Source organism: Taurulus bubalis (assembly GCF_910589615.1).
Source record: "Taurulus bubalis genome assembly, chromosome: 21".
Classification (NCBI taxonomy): Eukaryota; Metazoa; Chordata; class Actinopteri; order Perciformes; family Cottidae; genus Taurulus; species Taurulus bubalis.
Window position 1 is genome coordinate 10,046,894 of NC_136609.1, and position 22,117 is coordinate 10,069,010.

Below are 22,117 nucleotides of genomic sequence, written 5' to 3' on the forward strand. Positions count from 1 at the left end.
AAAAGTACCAAATATTTGATCAACCTTTATTGATTATTATAAAAAATAAACATTTGTTGTTCAAGTTGCAATTTTTTTTTTTACTTTCTACGCATTGAAAAAAAAAAAAGGTGTGCAATGCTCCAAGATAATTGATTTGAGGTGTTCTGGTCCCAGTAAAATAACTTCAGTTTTGTCTGAGTTTAATATCAAGAAGTTGCAGGTCAGCCAGGTCTTTACAGAAGATACGTTTTCAAAGTGACTATTAGTGACTCAGGCTTGAAGCCAAACAGGTCAAATCTACATCTATACATTAATCTAGAGATGATGGTGATGCAACATCCTTTGTATATTAAAAACAGCAAAAGGGATATAATTGAATCCTGACGCGTCATCAGGATATAAATCTGTGATATCAAAGAATACACGTGCCAAAACACATGATCAAAATTTAAAACTTTTATTTGAGAACCAATGAAATTGACTGCAATCCACCTGTGCTTTCTATCTTAAAGAATACCATACCAACATGAACATATGGAGAAGAAACAAAACGGCAAAACACGACAGCTGGTGCCAGAGCAAACGTCAGACACTGGCTTCATTAAAGGGGACAGGCAGGCCGATAACAGCCCCCCCCCTCCCCTCTAATGAAGCTGGCTGGTGTAGGGTCTTTGAACACGATACAAAAATATGAGCTGGAAGCACAGGATCATCTTTTCCCCTGCTATGGCAAACACCAACAATGGACACTGTGACGTCGACACAAAAAGGCAGGCTTCAGTGTCTCGTTTAACACAAGTGCTTTAACTTTAAAACTCTGGCTATTAAAACAAAAACAAGCCCCACACCAGCTGTCAAGTATAGCGTAACAAAGACCATGACATTTTTCATCAATTTGTAAATACAAAAAAAAAAAAAAAAAAAAAGAGAAGAAAACTTTATGTTCACTCATTTCAAAAACATGCACCCTGGAACATATTCTCCACCCCACAGAAGATGGAGTCAGTTTGTAGTCTGAGCACAAATGATAAGAATTCATAATACGATTTGAAGGGAAGAGATTGGCCGACCCTCCTTTTGACTCAGGAGAGATTTGCAGAAATCACAATATAATGCATAGATAACATAATGCATCTCTTTACGTATTCACAAGTCTCTCAGTCCCATGAATCCACTGCAGGTCTGCAAATCACCGTTACACAGGAGAGCCTCCTCTTAAACCAGGTCTTGGGTGCAGAGCTCTGCAGAACACCACCAACACCACAGAACAAACGCTTCAAAAAGGACATTATGACTGAGCCTCTTCTGAAAAGCCCCTTTATGCCACACTGCACAGAAATTCTGAAATCCGCAGCGTTATTTATGTCACCTTCCTCATTGATTGGGATTTCTTCCGGGACAAAATGAATTAACCAAAACATCTGAGCAAGGCTCAGTGAGATTTTTATTTAATTTAATTTTTTACATAGACCCTTAACGTTCTCTTGAACTCCTGAACCGAACCAATGTAGCCTTCCCAGGAGCACCACGCGACGTTGTAACAGCAACCCAGTAAAAACATTCCTTTTTTGTTTAGTTTTTTGGAAAGGGAGGGAGGAGGGGGAGCTCCCCGAGTGTTCGACCGCCAGTCACCACTGCTAACATTTCTGAGGTAGAGATTTGTCCCGGGGTCGAGGACTGATGTTTTCATAAGCTCCCCAGCCAGAGAGGTGCCAGGCCTCAGCTTCCACATCTGTACACATGTGGATATGCTCCCTCACATGCACTCAAACAGCTGGACAGATAGACAAACAGCTGGGGCGCAGGGCTCCTCGCTCTGTTCCTCTGTCTGTCCGTGTTTTACGTTGACGTCCTCTGTGAGCTGGTAGGCAGAGAAAACCATCTGCAGTGACTGGGAATGAAACACGGGGGACGCAACTGGAACACACACAACGACCAATTAGCTTATCTTTATAACACTTTTAAGCTCTAGGGCAATAGCTCAGTGGCACATGCTGTCCTATCACCTCTGCACGTAAAAAACACTTTCCCTTTGTGACCTTTGCTACATTCGTTCATCGAAAACCTGCCGGGTGGCTCTTTTCCCCACGAGGGTCAATTCACTTACTGCTATTCTTGATATCAAGCCTGAAATTAAATTGTTTAAAATACTGCAGTGTCATTTTTCACACAAACCTATTCATGTAACATTCAAATAAACAGTTTGAATTGATTCATTGGAGTGAAAAGACCTCAGCTAAGCTCTCTGGTGACTCCGATGCTCAGAGAATCAGCACGACTAGCTCGAGATGTTTGGACATGATACAACACATCAGCGCCTGGACGCTGAATGAAAGTAGTGACCTTATTTATTACCAAACTCCAGGCTTAATGTGTTCAACGGACAACTAAAAAGAAGAGAATAATACATAAAAACAAGTCAAACTAAAGCAGAGGGAAGTAACTTTAAAACAAGGAGACGGGTAATATTTAACTAAAGAAAGAATCATTCTAAACCTTTGCATACAAGTTGTCAAGCAAAGCAGAAAACAAAACAAAAAGTAGCTTTCTATGGCCTGTTTGCTGAAAATAGCAAAGCAAAAGTCCAATCGCTTATGTTTTGGTTGAACAGTTTCTTTCCCCTGTGCTTTAGGATTACAGATCTCTGCAGTACAATATCTGCTTGTTCAGAGTGGCATCTAGGCAGCTCCATATGAAGGAGGACAAATCCGTAATTTTCAGAGTGGAGATGCGGGGCAGGACTTTGGCAAAGTTTGACAAGATGATTTCAAAAGATTACCTCGGGGTGTTGGGGAGGGGCTAGGTGGGACTACGAGGACGGCAGCAACTGTTGTCCGTGAAAATCGAGCAGCCGCTGAGGGGGCAGTTCTGGAGCAGGCGCCCCGGAGGGAAAGAGGGCCGAGGGGACGGAGGCGCTGTTCTCACATGGACTCAAACTCATCGATGCGCTGCTTTGTGTTGCCGGATCGGATCTGGCGCAGCGTTTTGTATTTGTCTCGGCCCGCTTTCACGTTCTCCGCGTGCAGCACGTCGTTCTGCGTCTTCTTGGTTTCATCTCTGGCCTCGGCCAACTCTGAGCTTAATGTCTGGGAGAGAAAAGAGACGGAAGGATGAGGATGAGGAAGGATAGAGATGGAGAAAAGAAGCAAAAAAGGTAGTAAGAAGAAAATAGAAAGGGGGAAAAACAACAGAGGGCAAAGAAGAGGCGTAGGGGTTGCAGAGAAGAGTGGGAAAAAAGCAAAAATAGGGAAACAACATTTAAAAATCAGACTGATGCAAAGCCACTTATAAACAGCCTCTTGCTGTGTGTGTGTGTCAACATGTGTTGATCAGGGTTCCCGCTCAGACAAGACATTTCAATCATGATCTTACTGGTATAACAGAACTGGATGGCACTAATATGTTCTCTGATTGAAGTCGGATTAAAAGACGTGTGCTACCATGTGAAGTGAGTCCACAACGTTCTCACAGAACACTCTGGTCCGTAAACACCATTTGAATGTTAATGTGCTCCTGAATAGGTTTGGCCATCAGCACTGTTCATTGGCCGCCCAACGCAGGTCAAGTCTTTTTGCTTTTGTAAATTAAGTTTCATAAAACTATTTGGTTGTTGTTTAAAATTCTTCTTGCCATAGCTTCAGTACAAGTCCTGGCTTATGCAGTAGCCCAGCGTATATCTACAGGTCCTGTAACATATTCAAAGTTAAGAAAGATAGTAAGAGATTTTATGTACTTTTATCTGATTGATCGATTCATTACCAGTAGATCTTCTTAAGAGCCGGGCTACAGTCTAAGCCAGCACTGATTCTCCTGTTAAGAGCTGGAGTTTAAAGAATGGACAGAGAAGTATGCATGATCTTACCCTTACTTGCCATTTCTTGGCTGGTGTTTCTTCTTTGCAACAAAACTGCTGTTAGAAAATAATATAATCTTGCTGTTATTTGTGTTTGTGAGATGCAAATCTCCTTTTGGTTGAATTAAAAAAGGTGAGTTTATTCCAAAAGTTATATTCAAAGGGTAAGTTTTACACTCATTTCAACCCTAGGTTGTTTATCATGTATGGTAATTTTATTTTGGGGATTTAAATCAACGGTTTATTGAGTGTAAGAGTTCATTTGACATTGGGAAAAGTAGTGACCTGGGTCATGTAACTTTGTCAAGGAACTTATAAATCAAGTGTTAATAAAACCTTTCAACGAAATGTTTCAGACTTCTTGGGAAGCAGTCTCGCCAAACTTGAACCAATTTTTAAAGCACCACTTTGTCAACCATGATACGTCAGATCGTGCACAACGAACCACTGTGACAAGATGCATACATCAGTGTTTCGCACAGGATTTTGAGAGACTGAGGACGGTCCACCCAACTCACCCGCAGCGAGAGAGGACCCGGCACTCGTTGAGGGATGCTGTGAACCTCTTTTGCTTTCCAACTGGTAGCAGCGATGTCAAAATGTGAGCCTGCTACACCAATTTTGTTCAGGCTGGCAAGTCTGGGCCCTCAAAGGTTTCCACTCACCTGCAGCTGTTTCTTCACCCTCTCGTTCTTCTGGGCTTCAGTGACGCGCGCCTCTTCACTGCGGAGGTCCAGCTGGCTGACGCCCTCATTGGAGAGCTCTGCGCTGGCTTCTGCATGGTTCTCATCCTGCTCATCGTGCTCGCTTTCAGCATTGCTGTCCGACTGTGCTGGCGCCACAGTCATGGCAGTCTTCAGCTCCTCCTTGGTCTTCTCCAGGTCCTCCTGGGCCGACAGAGCCTGCAGGTGAGGGCGTGGAGACAAGAGCGTGATCATCATTGTTAAAAGACGTGGCTGAATGTCTGGGGACATCTAAAGAAGCCAGTGTTATGCTTTGTGGGATTTGTGGAGAGTAATCCGGTACCTTATACTGCCATTCGGTGGCCTCGTCATCTTTCTTCCTCTTGGCTTCTTCCAGGAGAGCGATCTTGGCTGTGAATTCAGCCAGTTCAGCAGCCTGGGAGAAAATGTAGACCCTGCTGTTACACTTGTATTTACAGTCACACACAAGAAGGAGCTCAGCATAGATAATAAAAACACAGAGCAGAGAACTGTGTGCACAAACACTTATGAATAGCCATGTAAGCCAGCCTGTAGTTGCTCACACCGTCAGTGAAAACACACACACACACACACACACACACACACCAGTTGTTCCTGGGTCTTCTGCTGGTCTGCAGCCTGTCTGGCCAGCTCTGCCTTGGCCTCCTCAGCCGCCTGCCTATCTCTCTCCAGCCTCTCGGCCTCCTCCCTCGCTCGCCTTCTCTCTTGCTCCAGCTCCAGCGCCCGGCGAGTCTGTTCCTCCAGCTCTGTGAAGCGCAGACGCACCAACATGTTGCACGTGATTTCATCTTTCATTTCATCGTTCACACGTTTTATATTCCAGCTTCAGTATGATCTGTGCTGTCAAGTCAGATACTGTTGATTCAGGTACATAAATCTAAACTAAGGGCGCATTTACGATAATGAATGAAATATGTCATTGGCCTGGACTCACGGCCCAAGAGAGACTGAAGGAAGGAAGTGGTACCTTTCTGAGCCGTCATCGTCTGCGCTTCAATCTGTCTCAGCCTCTCCATGAGCTCGTCCTTCTCGTGCTCTATCCTCTCCTTCTCTTTCTCTGCATGCTCTCGCTTCTTCTTCTCATTCTCCAGCTGAGCCCTGAGAAGTTTTGTAATCAATTGTTTCAGATGAATGCTTGAGGATTTTTGTGTGTGAGAAACATACATTTTACTTTAATATAGTAACAAATACGGAGAAACTCAGCAAATGATCCTGACCTGAATAAATGACTCTAGCGCTCCTTCTGCCTCAGATAACGTACATAAAAGAGGCAGGGCTGCCCTCTAGTGGAGAAGCTACTTTTTGATTTCCATTTGATTTAAATACTGAAAATGTTTGGATTTACATTTACGTATTGTCAGCAGTCAGTGAAGTAGGGGGGTCTATTGCCCTAAACACAATCTACCAGTGATGAGCATTGATTTAAAGTTATCTTTTATAAATAAGAATTAGACAAAGGAATGTTATTTTAGCACAGTGTACTTATTATTTCAAATGGGAAATATAAAGCTGTTAAAAACCATAGACCCCCCTAGGGTCTAAAAACTGTATAAATGTCATCTTCATATATTCATAACTAGTAACATATAAACTTAAATTTAAACATCTGAACAAAATCTCACATTATACTCTTTTATTATAACACCAAAATGATGGTTGGTTAAAAACAATGATTTTCAATACCTAAAAAATCAAAATAAAGTGTATACATTTTATATTACCTAAAACTTTGGACAGGCATATACATAAATTAGAAACACATATGATATTTGAACTTCTTAGACCAAATTAAATCGCTGTGCCGTACCTCTCCATCTGTTTGTGGTGCTTCTCCTCCCGGGCCTGAGCCTTCATCTGCTGCACCTCGATGGTGTCGGGCTTTCTCCTCCTCATGTACAACTCGTGGTTACCCATACACAATGCCAAGATGCGCTTGTTGATGCGCAGCCGCGGAGCATAAAACACAAAGTCCTACATGTTTGTTTTTTTAAAAAGAGGAGAGAAATATAACCTTTAATGTGAAGCTGTTCAAGTTCCCTGTATACACCAAACAAAGTAAAATATTTGATGAATCCGACACTCACGGGCGCTTTCTTGTCAATAGGTTTGATGACAAACTTTTTGTCATTGAAAGAGATGTTTCGAATCTCACTCCAGGGGAAGCCAATCTTTGGTGTCAACCTGAGAGAAAATAAATGGTTAACAGTTTACACTTTTAACATATCAACTTGCGTCCCACTCATATGATGATATACAGAATAGTGGGTGTTACACAGTTGGTTGTAGAAAGTTTTCCAACATTAAGCCAGCAGATGGTGCCTCGTATGAACAGACCACCTTTACAGGAAATCATGAGACTAAATACTTTCAGTTTACATATGAATTCTCGTTTTTCAGTGAAGTGGTTAAGAAGAGTGACAGAAAAGAGAAGTAGGTGGGTGAAACGTATCCCTCCCTGCCAATAATTATTATTCACTCAAAAAGAGGACCTGGAAAGAAAGGAGAAAAAAAGGGAATAATTGATATTGAGGATGTTGCCCTCTAAAATGTGTAAGAAACCATAACTCTTTCCTTCCTTTGTCACCTGGACAAGAGAACAAGGATGACAGTTGGGATGACCTCAGACAACAGGAAGGGAAACAGTGAGAGGAAATGCTACAAGAGAGGTAGAGGGGACAGGAAGACTCTCCTCCACCAGACGGACAGTCTTCCCTTCTCCACCCCCGCTTCAGCTTTCACCTCTCAAAATAGCTTTGCTCCCTCTAAGCCTGTTGAACATTGTCTGTGTCACGTTGGCATCGGGCCTCCAATAAAGTGAGAAAATAGTAGAATTTATCTGGCTGATTTACGATATTTAATATCAAATGATCAGCTTCGAGAGCAGTACATAAGAGTATCAGATTTTCGGGCAATATTCGGGCAATAAACAATTCAGGGACTGCAGTCTGGCATGTGGACACATTTACTGTACTGATTTATGTTTCCAAAGATTCTGCCAAACCCCAAAATGTGTGTCAGAATTCAAAATTCACAATGTCAAAGCTGAACAGTTCGTACAATATGTGCTCTGAAGTCATAACAGAAAGAGCCTGCACATAATCCCTGTCCTTTGGACATTGGATGATGTATGTCCTTGAAAAATCTATAAAACAAATCAAAAACTATACTGATATGAAAAATAATCCAAAACACAAAGCTCTAGGCAAAACATAACCTTAAAGAAGCATACTATTATGTTTTGCTTCGTATTTGTCATCCATGTTGTTATTAAATAAGACAAAAGGCTGTGCGGTTGGGTGATTGAGTAGAACAGACACGGTTATGACATGACATTGGTTGTGGCACGTTGTGTCATAAGCCTCCACCTACTCACTCGTCCACATGTCTGCTGCGGTTTAGTAATCAACTGCAAACCACAGCTCTGATGTCCTTGCAATCAGGAGATGGTATTCATCTGTATTTATTATTTAGCAAGGAACCCACGTACTAAAACACAACACATCCAATATTCGGAAAATAAAAGGGTATTTTAATCTGAAAGCTGAGGTCTTAACATGTCTCAGCCTTGGTGGCAACTCCAAACAGTCTCCACTGTCAAGCCACAGGCCCTTTTATAGGATTAGATGGAATTCCCCCCCAGAATGCATCACTTATTATGTAAAACAAACTTGAATGAATCCGTGTGTGTGTGCGCGTCTTTTGTGTGGCCCTTACTTGTCTTCGTGTTCGTAGATATTGAGGCCAAGGGCATCCACGCCTAGCCACAGCTGTGTGCCCTTCTTGTTTTTGATCTCAAAGTAGTTGACGCCATACATCTCCAAGTCCTGAGCAATTTTAAGATATTCCATCATAGAGTCCTCTCTAGAGAGGAGTAAAAGCAAGAGGAGTTAGAACACTCATATATACACATACATAATCCCATCTGTGTTCATCTTATAAAGCCAACTAATTGTACAATATAACAAAACTAGCCTAAACATGTACACTTTGTCTCTCTTGGGGGTTTTCAAGAGAAGAATAAGGAACGTTTGACACATACCTGAGCATTCCTCTGTGTTCTTCGTGCCAGGTCTGTATCCGGTCCTCCCACTGCTCCTTGGTCAGCTTGTGCTGCTCCAGGACTCTGTACACAAACACAATGACTTCACCTGAAGCAATCGTTTCCTCGAGAGGAAATCATTGAAAATTCCAACAGGGAACAAAAACAACATTCCAGGGTTCAACAGAAATGTGTATGACAACATGAAAGCAGAGCCAGCTACATTGGGACATGTGTTGTGCGTGTACCTCTGAGGCAGCAGCCGGTCATGGGTAAGGTACCCAGGCTTGTGAACATCTTTGTTGTAGTCTCCATACTTGGCCTGGACTGAATATGACGCCAGCAGCACAGCTGTCTCTGGGGGACAGTAGTTCTCATCGTTCAAGATGGCCTCCTTCACCTGGTGAAACGGGAGTGAGGGAGTTAACAAGTGGAACTTATTCAATGCATTTACACTCTTGCCCCCCCCCCCCAATATAAAATGATTTGAACTACACTTGGATGGAAACTTGTGAGTGGCTTGATACCTGCAGGAAGAAGAGTCTCTGGGTGATCTCCTGAATTAGTTCCTCCGAGACATCCTCAGGGAAGAACTTGGCCCTGAACTTAAACTGCAGAGGGTTCTCTTTCTTCACATCCTGCTGAGTCACCTGGAAGACAGACGCCATTCAATCATCTATTAATCAGCAGATCATAACCTTTGTGTCACAAGTACATCCCGCAACAAAGCTTGTGACTTGTGTGAATTGAGCTGATTTTTTATTCATAATTTCCTTTATCAAAGCATATTCACCACATAAAACCTTTGTAATCTGGTCATATTTGTTTTGTCTGGGGGACATGTGTTACTGGGCTCTAACAGATCATCCAGACAGCCCTGTATGTGTCTACAGTGCCTGGAGGGCCTCAACAAACACACATCTGTGCTCATAACATAGGTTTCACAGCCCTTCAATGGAAGCGGAATTCACTACAATTTTGTGTACCTCCTGCTGCCTCTCACTCACTCACACTCACACACACACACACACACACACACACACACACAGAGTGTGAGGGGGATTTTCTCTCGGACATAGTCAAAAACACACAGACACACTGTAATAGCAAGGGTGTTAAGGCTGGAGGGTGTGTTGGCCTGAGTGAGAGGAAGTCTATTAAAAAAAAAAAAAAACCCGCACATCTGAGGGTCCAGACCACAGCAGCGCTTCTGGGCAAATCCCAGGCAAAAAAACAGACAGACTGATGAAGGACAAACAGATAACATCCATCCACACTTAATCCATGTCTAGAAGAACAAAAGAGACTCTGACAAAGAATGAAAACAAAAAGGAGGAAGAGATACAGTAAAAGGAAGATGGCAGTAAAAGAGTGTAAATACGTTTTGATGGCTATGACAAAGGATACAATGAAAGTGAGACTGACCTTCTTATTGAGCTTGAGCCAAGTACTGTAACCTTTACTGTCCACATACTGGAGGCCAAAGAACCAGACCTCCCGCAGTCCCACCGTCTTCACCACCTGACAATAAAACAAATATGAATTCTTACAGGCGCTAAAAGCATAATTTTAATGTTACACTTTTTTTTTGTGCTTTTCGTATTGAATCGTATAATTATTTACAGGGTAGTGATATGCCACAAAGAACCCGGTCCTGAGCGGAAGCAGTGGCATCACGGTTAACCCCCAAGACGGACCTACAGACCTTTAGCTTTTAGGAACATTTGCGGTTACGTCACTCTCACCTGGTCAAAGAGCTGCTTTCCCGTGGTATTGGGTTGGATGGCAAACTCCAGCTCTGCATCCATGGTGGTCACACGGACGTTGATCTGGAAAACAAAACACAACAAGAAGTTTATTTTGTTTGCCATATTACACAAAGAAAGAAACACATGGACAGATCAGATTCAGCACTGCTGCCTGACTGCCATTATAAAAAGTCACAAACACTTCTATTGTTCTCTAGTTTTGTTGAACTGCACAAAGTGACGATTCAAAGCTTGATGGCATTTTCTGTAAACAAGTAAGTGAAAGAGCCAAATATAATAATTTGATGCCTTCCTCAGCCTTGAGCTCATTACTAGTAGTGCCTTTTCCTCTAATCTCGATTTAACATCCACTAATCTCCATCATCAATCGGGAAGCATTACTGGTATTAAAGTGTTTTTAGCCTCTGCTTAGAGGTGCAGTAAAGATTCTGAAACATAATACATAGTGGGCAAGATGCAAAGCATATAACGGGAAGGTCAGCTGTTAAATTAAGTCAAGGGACCTTTGTTGCATGTCATAACCCTCTCCCAAATACCCTGTTTATATCAAAGTAAGTCTAATACCTAGACTATTAATAGGTATAAAAAGAGAGTTTGGTTTGTGCTTAAATTGACAATAATCAACCTCAATCTGTAATGGAATAAAACATAATATATGCTGTAGGATGCGGCACAAGGCATGCATCAAAACAACTGAAAACCCGAAGCTGCCGTTGAATTCTTTCTCCCTTTTGTAAAGGAACTGTGTAAACTTGCGTGTCTCTCTCCCTCCTCCCATCACACACTGCCAGGGGGAGAAAAGCCCCACCTTTCAAGGCAGCCAATACTAGTGGACCTCTGTTGGGGTGGAGCAGAGGATAAAACTCAGTCATTAGCTGCCAGTAAACGGCACTGGCAAAAGGACAGCAGCAGCTGATGGCACAGAGCAGAGCTGACCTCCAAGGCATCTCACATCCTGAGCTGTGTGTTGCCTCAGTAGTGCTTAACATCACCAGACGAGAGGCAGAGAGAAGTGCATGTTTAGCAAAAGTGCACAAAAAAAACAAGCGACTGAGATAGAGCGCAACAGGAAGCAAGAGAGATGATCTGGGGTGTACTCCCTTTGAGATTAAGTTACAGTGAGGTTACTGAAGATGAGCCAGCTATACAGAAAAGAAGGTAAAGAAAAAAGGGACGCAGAAATTTAAAAAAAAACTGAAGAAAAGATCCACTTGACAATTACACACAAAACCTCAGGAAAGCTTACTTTGCATTTCTCTCCCTCTACTCTCAGTATTTCTTCTCCCGCCTTCATTCCTCTCGGTTTCTCTTGATATCCCTGCAATGAATAATCCATGAAACTTGTGTCTATACAGCACATAGCTGGACTCCCCCACGCCACATGGAGTGCAGACCACAATGTATCTGCCTCCCGCTCATTAATTACCCATGAAAAGTTGCAGCACTTTCTCCACACTATAGACATTCATTACTATTACTGTAATTTGCGACAGTCTTTTATATTACAGTATTTTCAAGGGACTAAACTACATCCCACATGTTGATAATCCAATCCGCTCAAGGCCAAGCTTTATTTTGGTTGGAAGATTATGTGGGCAGCTTCCCAGGAAAAGTCTTAAGTGACTAAATGACCATATTTGAGAACAAATCTATTTTCATGCCTGTTGCCAATGTGTCTTTCAATCAAGATGTAAGACCCAGGCTTAATCCAAGTCTGGGAAAACAACCCACATTGCAATATATGCCAGGTATCTACAGAGGAGGAAAAAGGAAAGAAGTATGGCTTTTCAGGCAATTAATGTGAAATCAGAGTTTAGTGTGTTGGACGAGACTGGAGGAAAAAAAAATAGTGTCCGGTCTGAAAAAAAAAAAAAACAATTAACTCACTATAAATAACCTGATGACTTAATGATGCAACACCTGGTTGTGCATGATTGTACCAAACCTTTTTGTTATATCAAGGTATACCCATCATGCAGTGGGGCATGCTTTTACTATGAAGCTAGCTTTTCATATCAGTGACATTATTTGGAGTTTTAATGGGTTGACTGCACAATACAGGAAATACGTCATTACTTTATTGTTCTTACTAGTCATGTTAAACATTCGACATACTGCTGAGAGTGTGTAGTAAGCTTCATACATCCGCGATGGAGAATGTTTCGTGTTGGTTTAGTTTTTCTGAGATGCTTTATGACGGTGAGCCTAGATCAGCCGGGGCACTCTGCACCAATGACACTGACATCCAATAACATAAGCTGCATATTACAACACAGCCTTGTCAACATCATTTCAATGAGGATGCTGAGGATATGGTTACATGATAGAACTTGAGCTACTCCTAACTAAAAAACCAGAGTTCGACTCTGGTTACCTTTGCTAAAATGCAGATTTGCAGTATTAGAAACTGTTTGTGGCAACATTGCTCAAAAATAATGCAGTTGCATTAGTTTGTTTCTATTGCATCCCCAAAAATACTACTAGAACTACTGAAAACCTAAAGCTCATGTATCAAAAAAGACCCAAGACTGCTAAACTCCCATTCATTGTTTCCACACAAAGAGAAAATATCAATCAATTAGGCCTGATATTTAAAGGATTGCCATAAACAACAGATGGATTAATATTAATCCAACTATAAACCATCAAATCAATTCTGCTACTCCCCATCACAAACTACTGCAGGCCTTTGCACAACAGATGATACAACCTTGAACCAAGAGGAACTACAACTCATAAAAGCAGCAAGCAGAAATAGCAAACGTTGACACCTCCACCCCTCTTATAAATACATCTCAGTCAACTCTTCAAGTGCACAAAACCAGCCCCTGACAGTTGAATTAGGACTGTGTTGGTTTCAAGACTGGCTGCCTCGTTGTCTTTCTGAAAGAGGGAGTCGTTATGGAGAAGGTTGTGCTGAGCTGGGGTTTCGAGGTGACCGGCTTTGAATGTCCCTTCTCATGCATGTGTGTGGGGCCTGCCTGCCATCAGCAATCAGCTGTTAAACAGTCAACCTTTGTGCCGCATGTGTGTGTGTGACTCTGCTAAAACATGGCTAACCCACAGACCAGAGAGGTGAAATCCTGTATAGACCAGACAGCCAGTTAATCCTATCTCTGCTGCTGAGAGGGGGAGGATAAGAGGGACAACAACATGCCAAGGCACTGACACAGCTAATCACACACTCCGACGAAGGAGCCATTTTTGTAAGCCTGTCCCTATATGACACAGTTCATCTGGTGAAAAAAAAAAAAAAAACACACTGACGGGGCAACACGACACATTGCCGAACAAAGTTCAGTTACTTTGCCAATTTCTTTTATATTTGCAAGCAGATTTAATACGCGTTTGCAGCTCATTAAGATCTGGTAACAGATGGCTGTACTTTACTACCCCTCTGCATCTTGTGTCTGTATTTCCTGGAAAGTGTATATCACAGCAGCAGAATAAACAGGTACAGTGTTTAGCATTTCAGGGTACATAGTACCAAGTGAACCTCTGAGGCCATCACAAAATGAAAAGCCAAAGGCAATGAGTCTTAAAACCGGTAGCTGCATCATTCCCTTTTGGTGTTGTCCTTCTAGAATGTTTCTAAATCCCCCTCTCCATTTCAATTGGGAAGACGAGTTCTCACTCAGACGGGCCCCTTGTTAACTGTGCAGCTGTTAAGTTACTGTAAGCAGTTTAGAGGAGCTTTGTTGAGAGAGGCCTTAAGAGACACACGCATACACACACACACTCTACAATCTGTAGAGTTGCTAATCTAGCCTGCTGGGCTCTGAGCAGCTGTCTGTTCCTCTGATAACCCCCCTGCTGGGTGAGGCAGACTTCGGAGGGGACACACAGAATTGATTTGACTTCTTCCTGATGTCAAACCCGGCGGATGACCTGAAAACACCTGTGAGGGTTCAGAGCCTTTAAAACAGGGTGCAGAAGAGAGAAGTCTTCTGCAAAGTTATTTTGGAATTACTTTTCAATTCAGTTTATTTTGTATAGCCCACAATCACAAAGAGAGAAGGGGCTTCAGCAGGGGCCCGGGGGCAGGGCATTGTAAATGAGGCAAAGGGTCAAACAGAACAGGCAAAAAGAGCTCTGATGTTGCTCAACGCCAAGAAGGCAACTCCTCCATTTCAATAACCCTCACTGTTTTCTACCCCTTAAAATGCAGAGTATCTCCTGAGCGCTACAACAAATTCCCAGCCACTTTTCTTCTCTCCCTCCATTTCCTAATATTCTCAACTTTTATGTTCACCCATCCAAGTCGTCCCTGTCCTGACAGTCCCTCAGTCGTCTGGTGATAATCCTCTCTTCATCTTGCTTCTGTACTTCCACAGAGACAGGATGTTGACATAGACTGGTCCCCCGATGTTCACAACGGGCCCCTTCTCCGGCAAACGGGAAAACAGCCACAAGCTAGGAAGCCAGCGAGGGCCGTCTTCCTGTGGGGTCCTGTCACCTCATAATGAACCGGCCCACAGATCACCAAACAGACGGGATATGATGCGAGGAGATATGAGAAACGGCACATTACTCTGCATTAACAAAACTGTACATGTTCAGACTCCCTGACAGGCCGTCTATGTTTCATCCACACGGATGTTGATTCCATTAGACTAATCTAATTCATGCTAATCTAATTCACCATCAATGACTCATTAAACAGTATGTTACGGACATTTCCAATCAAAATTGTGGTCTCACATCTGTATAAATGTGATCACCATCAAAAACCTATTGTCACTGGTCTGGGTGGTTTGCAAGTTGCAGTAAACCTCAGTAGTTGAATGGCCATTTTTAGGTTAAAAAAGACTTAAAACAACGTATCTTATGTTGCTACGCTGCCTCACGAGTGTCATTCTGGTTATTTATTTAACTTCAATTATGCAATCCAGTTTTGGAGAAATTGTACCTGAATCTTGCCGAGTCAGTGTTTCACTTGCAATGCAACATAAGGCACAACATTATAAATGCTTTGGTGTACAATTAAGAACATAGTGTATATTTCAAGTAAAAACAATACAATCCATCTCAACACAGTCGATTGGTTTTATCTGAGTGCACTTTTTGACACCTGACTTTACCTGTAGTATAACCACAATGTAGCCTCTTGCAGAACCACACAGGGGTAAAGACAGTGACAACTTCATCACCAGACTGTACTTTACAGGATGTCCTTTATACTTCTGCAGAAAAACTTGCTCAGAGACGGTTTTGAGGAGCTCGCTGCTCCTCATCATCCAACTCTTGCATATTGGTTTTTCAGCCATGAAGTTGTGTTGGGCGACACTTATATGGCACTTTTGAATCAGGCCATCAAATAAATCAGGAGCAGGAGTATAAATCATCCATTACCATGAGCAAGAACCACATGTGTCTGTGTTTTAAAAGAAACTCAAGTTTAAGTTGCGTCTGTTTTGCAAGATTACTAGTGAAAAATAGGAAAATAAAACTCAGTATGCAATCTACTAGCTTAACAAACTGATGTTACTCAACCTTGCAATTGTTTTCATTCTTTGGTTACAGATGAATGCCGACACCGAGGCATAATCTGGCACCAATCCCAGAGAGGGTCATGTCTGCTCTTCCTTCTTCTATTTACTGTGTCAGCCCCTCCCTTCAACAAACTGTACTTTCTGTCAGTTAGTTATCGTCTGTGACAGAGATGTCACTGAGCTGAGCGGCCAGCCCTCCACTGACCTAGGAGCTGTTTTGGGATGGTGCCCTAGTGACTCAGGGGACAAGAGAGAGAAGTGGAGGATGACATCAGTGCCTTGCTGTTCCTCTTCTCTAGCTTCCCAAACCACAACCCCCTAACCCAGAAACAACCACCAACCAACCAAAGAGCTAGACAGGAGATGGGCTTTACTTGTGGCGAAGCCTTAAGCCTGTTTCTGATGTAAGTTTAAGCAACTGAGTCTGAAATCTTTTCATGAAATACATTCTTAATCTTACGCAATATAAGCTTCGTTTAAAGTTTGTTTTAGTTCGTCCACTAAAAAGCCAAATACTTAGTATTGCTGTGTCATAATTTGAATGCTAGGAGAAACAAGTGGCCTAGACAATATCCCATTCGAAAATCTCTTATTGTTAATCGAAAACTAGTTTTGTGACTAGCAATAGTCTTAGACTCACGTATGAGCTCTCCAAGTCTCTTTAGAAAGAATAAGCACCATGACAAAGGTGAGACAGCCATGAAGGGACAGCATCAAATTGGTTTTGTTTTGGTGTTTTTCACATCCCAGGACTCTGGCATTCACTCCACCCCACAAGCAACAATGGCAGCAGTGTTGCAGTTGGAAGGCCTGTGGGTCTGGCAGTTCACTTAACACTCTGGCTGTTGTTTACTTGGAAGAGGAGTATGAGGAGTGGGAGCAGCCATGGGAATGAAACGGCCACTTCCCAGAATGCACAACTGAGCTTTTCGGCAGCAGTACATGCCGACTATTTTGGAGCGATTCAGTTTATCCAACCAGACGAGGCAGGGACAAACAAGCAACTGCCATGTGTCGGATTCATATCATATATCCTGAGCAACATGGGCTACTGCTGAATAAGTTCCAACACTGCTTTTTAAATATCAAATAAATTCAACTGATTATTAGAGAAGTGCTCTTTTTTTTCCTGGCTACTTACCATTAGCGCTGCATTTCTCTCTACCTCTGAAGAACAGTGCAATAAAAACTGCTGACATATGCCAACTCTCATGTAGCTGCTTTCAGCCTCTTACCGGTTTCGGCATCTTCGCTTCCTCTCCTCCTTACACCCGGCAGCTGAGGGGAAAGAATCCGTCACAGGACGGCAACAACACCTGTATCACAGGACCTGAAAGCAAAAGAGACACATTTTCCTTCATGGGTTTAACAATATGCGCAGCTGCCTACGTGCAACATGATTTATCTTGAGTATGATTTGGCAAGAAACAATGCATTACATAGAAATGATTATTCTTTCAATTTAGCAGACATTCTTTTAAAAGTTGGCATATTGAACCCTAATTTTGTTAATGTCTACAAGGCACAGCCAGATGCACTGAGAAGTGCACTATCACGTTGCTGTACATAGTGCGTATACGGAAACTATTCCAAGAGCGTATGAGAGACACCTACTTGAAACATAATTACCGTGGGGGAAGAAACCCAAAAGACAGCCATGGCTTTATGTGATGACTCATGGACATTGTAAAATTATAATTTTTCAAAATAAAAGATCCATCAGACACAAATTAGTAGACATTTTAAAATCCATTTCACCCTGCAACTCAGCATTGCATGCTATACATGTCACAGCCTGGGTTACTAGCTGAAACACAAGCCTGCAAGTTAGGTAATGACCTGGGTTGAACTGCCATCTGATACCGAAATGATCCAGGGAAAACAAGCGTTTTTGTTATGCGAGTGTGTCACATCAATCAGATCTGGATGCTACAGTATGTGGTCTTATGGCATTGTGAGTTATAGAGAAGTGTCACAACCTCAAAGTGGTCTAATAGCAAATGAAAGATCAACAACACACCATAACCCGCTTGAACAGAGTCATCTTTTGGGTTGGTTTCTGGCACTAAGTTTGGTGGACAGTTTAGGTTACATTATCACATGCATGTTAATAAAAACACTGTTATGTCCTTAACTTGGGGGAATTAATTGGATACTACACAAGGCATTAGAGATGAATTAGCAAATTAGCAACTACATGAAACCCACCTGGCTACTTAATTTGTTTAATTAATGACCAGTGAATCCACTGTTAGAGCTCAAAAACCAAAACAAGACCATTAAAAATGACTCCTACTCAATAAATGAGCAGTGTAACAGAGTGTAATGCTCCCAACAACAGTGCCCCAACAAAATAATAACAAATACGTTGGTTTATGTTCAAGAAAGACATGCAAGGAAGCCCCTGCTGTAGCGTTTGGGCTCCAGATGGAGACATGCCCACTTGTAGCTCGAGAGCGATTAGCTTGCGTGTTTACCCGCCGAGAGTTGGCTTCCAAACGGCCGAGAAACAACCGTTAGCCGTTAAAAATACCTCCGTGTGACGTTCACTCGGTTGAACGCTAACTAACGTTAGCCGGTAAACGACCCTTCAATCCTGAACGGTCCTCCTGAAGTGAGAAGGTGGCCGTTGAAAGCCTGACATTTTCACGCTAGTTAGTGGGTGTAGTCCACATAACGGGACCAGCACAGCCACGGTTTGCCTCGCGCATAACGGAACTTACATGTGGAGTTTGGCCATCGTTAATTCACCACACAAAAAGAGAGACACGCGAGAAGTTGTAACTACGTACGGTTATCTGCGGTGCTTTTACAGGCGGTTTAGGGGGCACAACTTCGGCCAAGTCGTCACTTCAAACGTGTCTCTTACGATATAAATTGGTTGAGCACGAGGATTTCCGCTATTGCACCAAACTTGAAGAGAAGCTCATCTTTTTAGGGAGAGGCGACTCACCGTGGGGACGAAGTGTGTCTTTAAATTGATAGGAAAGCCGGGTATCTTCACACGAAACCAAATATCCACGATGGGAATCCCGTTCTGTTGGTTGTTCCTTATCTCTTAGTGGGGTTGACGAAACAAATTCCCGCAGAAAAACCGTTGAAGTCTGAACAACCTTAAGGCGATTTGGGGCGCTCGTGTCGAGCTAGCCGGAATATTACTACGGTTTCCGGTCTCGACTTTACAAAATAAAAGCCTCAGGGAAGTTTGAGAAGAAGAAAAATATATATGTATTGACTTTTAACATCATAATAATGCCCATAATAACCTAATCGTCTCAAATGTATATATATATGTATATATATATATATATATATATATATATATATATATACACATATATATATATATATATATATATATATATATATAAAGTTATATAAAAGCATCTTGAGAGTTATTACTTACTGCTTATTTATATTTATTTATATTACTTGTTTACTGCTTATTTATATTTATATTTATGTATATTACTTGTTTCTTATTTTATTATTATTTTAATCACTGTGAGCAATGCTGCTGTAATCCTGTAATTTCCCCACTGAGGGACTAATAAAGGATTATCTTATCTTAATTTATCTTATCTTATTATGTAATAATGGTGTATCATTATGCAAAAAAAAACAAAACAATACAAAAATAACAACTTTGAGCAATAATTCCACTTTGTATCTTAACAATCAAAGTTAGAGCTGCAAGTGAAGTTGCCGTTTTTGTTTTTCTACAAACCCACATAGTTTCTCCCAACCGGTAGTCACGTTGCAGGTTACTTTAAAGGAAACATGCTTAATATCCGGTCTTGTTTTCAGTTTATGTTGCATACTTGACGCAGCTAATTGTGAAAATGATGTTCAATATGGCTGTCAGCAGCTGAGGAGTGGATGCATGTGTACGTTTTGATAGTTTGTTTTACAGTTTAGTCGAACATACAGAAAAGCCATGTTTTTTTCGTTTTCGGGTTGAAACCAAAAACGAAAAAACGGAAAAGCACAAAAAAGCATAATCTTTCACACAGAAATGACATTGATTAAACTGTATTACGAACTGTGTTGCATTAAACAATGCAACGATTAATTAAAACTTTATTATTGCTGTGTACATGCCGGATACATGAACATTAGACCAGCTGTAGTCAACTACTGTTGCTAACATGCTCCTATCGGCCCAGGCTTATCAGATGATTAATTTATTTTCTTATTATGTTACCTTGGTATGTGTTTACATCATATACTGTAAATACAAATATCTTGCCTACAATCCTTCTATTGCCTTGGCTTTTATTTTTGACAGACTCGTATTTCCGGTCACCTGCCCTGCTTTGGGTCTTCCGGTCACCTGCCCTGCTTTGCAAAAAACGATCATTTCGTATTTTCTTTTTTGGGATTCAGTCGAAAAATACGAAAAAATATGGTATTTCTGTCTTTTCGTTTTTTTTTTTTACTAAACTATAAAACAAACGGACCAAATAACGAACCAATTTTGTTTTTTGCAAATTCTTCTTTTGTTTTTTATTTCTGAAGAGAGACGCAAAGTAAGGCAGGTGACCCGGATTATATGATAATTATCTAGGTTATTGATCAACACGTCAATAACCTAGGTAATGATTAACACAGGTAAATATAACTACATCTATGGTTTAAATACACTTATACTGCCATCTACTGGTAGAAAGGCAAAACACTTTTTTTCTGCGTCTCCTCATCAGGCTGCCTGCGTTCACTCAAGAAGAAGCACAATACGGTGGAAAAATAGTGCTAACAGTAACAACTCTAAAAATACAAACATGACTTTGACTGAAGTATATTACTTTCATACAATCCTTCTATTGCCGTGGCTTTTATTTTGACAGACTCGTATTTCCGGTCACCTGCCCTGCTTTACGTCTCTCTTCAAAAGAAAAAACAAAAGAAGGCTTTGCAAAAAACTAAATCAGCTTGTTATTTAAGGTGATTCTCTCGCATCTTAATTTTTAGACTCAGTGCTTTTCTGTTTTTTGGGGTTTCAAACAGACGAAAAAAACATGGTATTTATCTATTTTCTTTTTTCAACTAAACTATAAAACATGATAAAAACGTACAGTGCGGACAGTTTTCAGCTGCCTTCAGACCACGTTCGGATTTATTCATATGTGTTTGTAAATATATATTTATGTAGAAATGTGCATGTACCTGCAATTTATGCTATCCTTCGTTCTTTTTATGTCTGCATGTTCATTTTGTTATGTGTTATATACATTCGATCACAGGCGATCAGCGCCCAATGCATGTTGGTTAGATTTGTGTCCGACTTGATCCCGACTTGCTCTGATGTCATGCACACGTGGTCAACGATAATCTCACGAGAGCAAGGCGGCTGCCGATATTAGAGCCAGGCGCTGCAGTAGCTCTCCACCGACTGCATGGCCCAGTGCATGATGGGAAACCAGATAGCTGATTGGCTCTTAGATTTGACAGCAAGCACCACCTGTTGTAGACAATTCTTATTTTATGTGTAGTTGTAATACTTAATGCTCGATTGTTGAGTATTCTCATGTTTAATCTTATTTATACAACACACATCAAAACCAGTAGTAATGTATTTCCCAGGCAAACATAACAAGAACAAAATATATATTTATAAACACATATGAATGAATCTAAACGTGATCTGTAAACTACAAGTAGCCTAAAGATCGGAACTAACAGGAAGTGACTGGCTAGTTTTTTGTCAACGCCCCCTGCTGCTGCCGCCTGCTCTCGTCTGGATTCCAGGTGAGGAGCTCTTACAGACGAGCCTTTTGGTTGGGTTTTTGGTTTAATTTAATGTGTGTTATGCATCATTCTCATTCTCCAACGCATTGCATACAGTGCAATAATTCCTTACATATGCTCAAGTGCATGCGTCAGACCAAATGCAAAAGTTTGTTGAACTATTCTTCCTGTATTTCTAGTACAAATAATGCAATTTGGACCTAATTTTGTGTTTTGTCTCTTTAATCCTTTTCATGCAGATGCGCAGTTTGAACTGGAGACAAACATTTGTAGAACATTAAGTTGAAACTGAAAGTGAGTTTGTGCGTTTTCCTTGGAAATCGACTAAGCACTGGAAATCTGTTGACTCTTTTATTTCCATGTGCCTCTTGATGAAATCCCCGAGGCCACGGCTGTATGCTTGGCCGGTAGAAGTGTCACATTGTATTGCATGTGGGACTAGCCTCAGCCTTTATTTAGCTCGGCATATCACCGCGTCACAAGATCTCTCTCCATATGACTGAGTGCAT

At 41.5% G+C, this 22,117-nt stretch overlaps 1 protein-coding gene across 1 annotated transcript; it reads right to left on the reverse strand.

Moving 5' to 3' along the window:
- Nucleotides 1–430: 430 nt before the first annotated feature.
- On the reverse strand, nt 431–18,918 carry LOC306752734 (radixin). The gene is made up of 16 exons (XM_079236528.1): nt 18,814–18,918; nt 17,096–17,190; nt 10,345–10,428; nt 10,025–10,120; nt 9,127–9,249; nt 8,848–8,999; nt 8,600–8,683; nt 8,275–8,421; nt 6,645–6,741; nt 6,368–6,531; nt 5,528–5,658; nt 5,146–5,306; nt 4,862–4,954; nt 4,501–4,737; nt 2,762–3,068; nt 431–1,223 (listed from the first exon to the last, which is right to left on the reverse strand). Exons 2-15 carry the CDS (start codon nt 17,105–17,107, stop codon nt 2,904–2,906), a joined length of 1,746 nt encoding a protein of 581 aa, XP_079092654.1. The 5' UTR covers nt 17,108–17,190; nt 18,814–18,918; the 3' UTR covers nt 431–1,223; nt 2,762–2,903.
- Nucleotides 18,919–22,117: the final 3,199 nt, after the last annotated feature.

Coding starts and splice junctions, on each gene's coding strand:
- LOC306752734 (XM_079236528.1), bottom strand. Junction 4,955..5,145: donor AGAAGACCCAGGAACAACTG/GTGTGTGTGTGT, acceptor ATTTTCTCCCAG/GCTGCTGAACTGGCTGAATT. Junction 3,069..4,500: donor GGGTGAAGAAACAGCTGCAG/GTGAGTGGAAAC, acceptor TTTCTCTCCCAG/ACATTAAGCTCAGAGTTGGC.